Source organism: Neodiprion pinetum, chromosome 3, assembly GCF_021155775.2.
Source record: "Neodiprion pinetum isolate iyNeoPine1 chromosome 3, iyNeoPine1.2, whole genome shotgun sequence".
Classification (NCBI taxonomy): domain Eukaryota; kingdom Metazoa; phylum Arthropoda; class Insecta; order Hymenoptera; family Diprionidae; genus Neodiprion; species Neodiprion pinetum.
In genome coordinates this window covers 7,225,630-7,228,535 of record NC_060234.1, presented here as the reverse complement: position 1 = coordinate 7,228,535, position 2,906 = coordinate 7,225,630, and the positions used below count along the sequence as shown (strand labels likewise).

Genomic DNA, 2,906 nt, shown 5'->3' with positions numbered 1-2,906 from the left:
CAGCACAATACCTGGTTTTCGCGGAAATAATTTTGTCAAAGTTTTGGCTTGTCAAAAGCTCAGATACGTTTCTGTTTTCCAACAACTTTCCGTGCTCGTCAAAATTTTAGTAGAAACTATACAGGCTGAGCTTGCAGCTGGAAGTATCAGGACTTGAATAAACGTGCAGCGGCACTTTAAAGCTGTGGAGAAACCGATGGACTCGTTCAAAACGACACAGCAGACAAGAGCGGAATGTGAGACTCGATACTTTTCAACTCCCCGCAGGCATTGGCTTCGTAAGCTCGCCACAGAATCGACTTGGATAGAGAATTGAATGCCTGCGTTTTTCGGCCTCTCGCTGTGATCGATTCAAGACTTAATTGCTCCCGCTACGATCGCCTCGCAAACAACACACTTGTGGTGTAAAAGTGAAGAATTTTCAGCGACTGTATTCAATAATTAAATCCAGAACTTGTGGTTAATACCTAATCAAATATATTTTTAATAATACAGTTTTTCCAATGTCACAATCGTCAATCATACATATCATAATTGCAAGCACAATTGATTGTCGCAACCTGTGATTGAGTCGCCTAATTTTTTTTTTTGGTGAATACATAATGAGAATTGCATTACCGGTTGCTACTCGAATCCAGGTTTACTCGGTAATAAATTACATGGCGTATAAAATGTTCTGGGAAATGTGAAATGGAGTTGAGCGTACAACTTTGAGACAGTCGGCGAAGTTAGTCTGCAAGGGATCGACTTTGTCCGGCGGATTTGAAATTTTAATATATAGCTGATTGAGTCGAATCCGATCTGGATGCTAATTGAAAGTTGAAATGGAAAGAAGAACCAATTTGAATACATTGGTGTCTAGGAACTTTCTTATTGCCCGCGTGATATCGGTATATATTATAATAAGAAGGAGCCTGAGTACACCGGATGTATTTTCAGCTGACATTTTTCATAACGCTGAACGAGCTCTCGCTCAATATCAATATATACTCCCGAACTGGCTGTGCGACGGATTCTTATATACGAGGTGTGTTCAAAAAGTAAGGTGACTTTATATTTTTATGAAAAACTATTTATTTATTCATCAATATTTATGTTGTCCCCTTCAAAGTAATCCCCCTCAGATATAATACACTTGTGCCAACGCTTTTTCCAATCCTCAAAGCACTTCTGATAAGCACTTTCTGGTATAGCTTTGAGCTCTTCCAGCGATGCAGTCTTTATCTCCTCAATCGTTGCAAATCTCCGTCCTTTCATAGGTCTCTTCAGTTTTGGGAACAGGAAAAAGTCGCATGGGGCCAAATCCGGTGAATATGAGCCTTTTGAGTAAATCAGGATCATCATTGACGTCATTCAACAGCTCCTGAGCGATGCTCATGCGACGATTCTTCTGGTCAAAATTAAGCAGTTTCGGAACAAACTTCGCTGACACACGTCTCATACCCAAAACATCCGAAAAAATTTCATGGCACGAGCCAACCGATATGCCAACATCCTCAGCAACTTCTCTGATAGTGATTCGACGATTTTCGAAAACAATTTTCTTCACTGCTTCAACGTTTTCATCTGTTGTTGACGTGCTGGGGCGTCCAGAGCGAGGTTCGTCATTGGCATCTTCTCGGCCATCTTGGAAGAGCTTGTACCACTTATAAACGTTTTTTTTACTAAGAGTAGACTCACCGTATGCCACTGTCAACATTTCAAGTGTTTTGGAGCACTTAATTCCATTTTTTACACAAAATTTGATGCAAATTCTTTGATCCATTTTTCTTGATAGCAAAAAATCGCCGAGCACACCAAAATACGTCTCACCTTTGTATCTGTCAAAAACAAACTAAACATGCTATACACTTGAAACTGTGTACAGATGTTCGGGACAAGTGTACCAACATAACATAAAAAAAAATCGAAGATCGAACGGACATAGCCCGCGAAATTAGAAAAGTCACCTTACTTTTTGAACACACCTCGTACACGCTAATATACAAGGTACAGTATACGCCTTTATTCGTGTATACCGAGTTATTCCGTCGAAACTTTCCATAGGAAGTATAACGCAGGATAAATCTTCCCATACTTTAAAAATTCAGGGTATATTTTACCAGTGAACATTTGTCCCATGGTTCACAATTCTGGAGAGAACGAGTGAAGGAGTCGGTCAATCGTGACCAGTGAAATAAATACCGGCCACTAAAATGAATACTTGCAACTGCGGAAATATACTTGCAGGATTTGGTGAAAATCTATCCTGAATTGCATTATCGCAGGCCAATTTCGATAAATTATATCCTGAATTGCTGGTGGCTTCACTCAAAATGTACCCTAAATTGTGTAAATGCAAGCGGGTCTCTATAAAAGTATTCCCTGAATTGCATAAATGCAGGCTGATTTCGATAATATATACCCTGAATTGCGTAACCGCAAGCGAGTTACCGTGAATTGTACCCTGAATTGTATGATGCCGGCGGGTTTTGGCGAAGCGTACCCCGAATCGCATAAATGTAGGCGGATTTAGATCAAATTTACTCTGAATTGCACAACTGCAGGCGGATTTCGTTGTAATATACCCTGAATTGCATAACTGCAGGCGGATTCCGTTGAAATGTGCCTTGAATTGCATAACTGCAGGCAGATTTCGTTGAAATGTACCCTGAACAGCATAACTGCAGGCGAGTTACGGTAAATGTACACAGATTTACCCCGTGTCAAATCGCTCACATAACATTTTCACGTAATAACCCGGTATGTTAGAAAAAATATAGTTTGAGAGTTTGTATGCGGATCGATCTCGACGCAGAAGAGAAGTTGGAAGAATTTTCTCTTCACGTCCACCACTAAATCCGTTAACAATGGTAGTTCGCGGACAATGGGAGTGAAATTTCAACTATGATGGAATTTATGGTCCT

General features: G+C 40.2%; 1 protein-coding gene across 1 annotated transcript; it reads right to left on the bottom strand.

The window, feature by feature from the left end:
- Positions 1 to 1,228: 1,228 nt before the first annotated feature.
- On the bottom strand, positions 1,229 to 1,699 carry LOC124215706 (protein GVQW3-like). Its single transcript, XM_046619406.1, has one exon. It carries the CDS (start codon positions 1,697 to 1,699, stop codon positions 1,229 to 1,231), a length of 471 nt encoding a protein of 156 aa, XP_046475362.1.
- Between the last annotated feature and the right edge of the window lie 1,207 nt (positions 1,700 to 2,906).

Coding starts and splice junctions, on each gene's coding strand:
- LOC124215706 (XM_046619406.1), bottom strand. CDS start 1,699: ATGTTGACAGTGGCATACGGTGAGTCTACTCTTAGTAAAAAAAACGTT.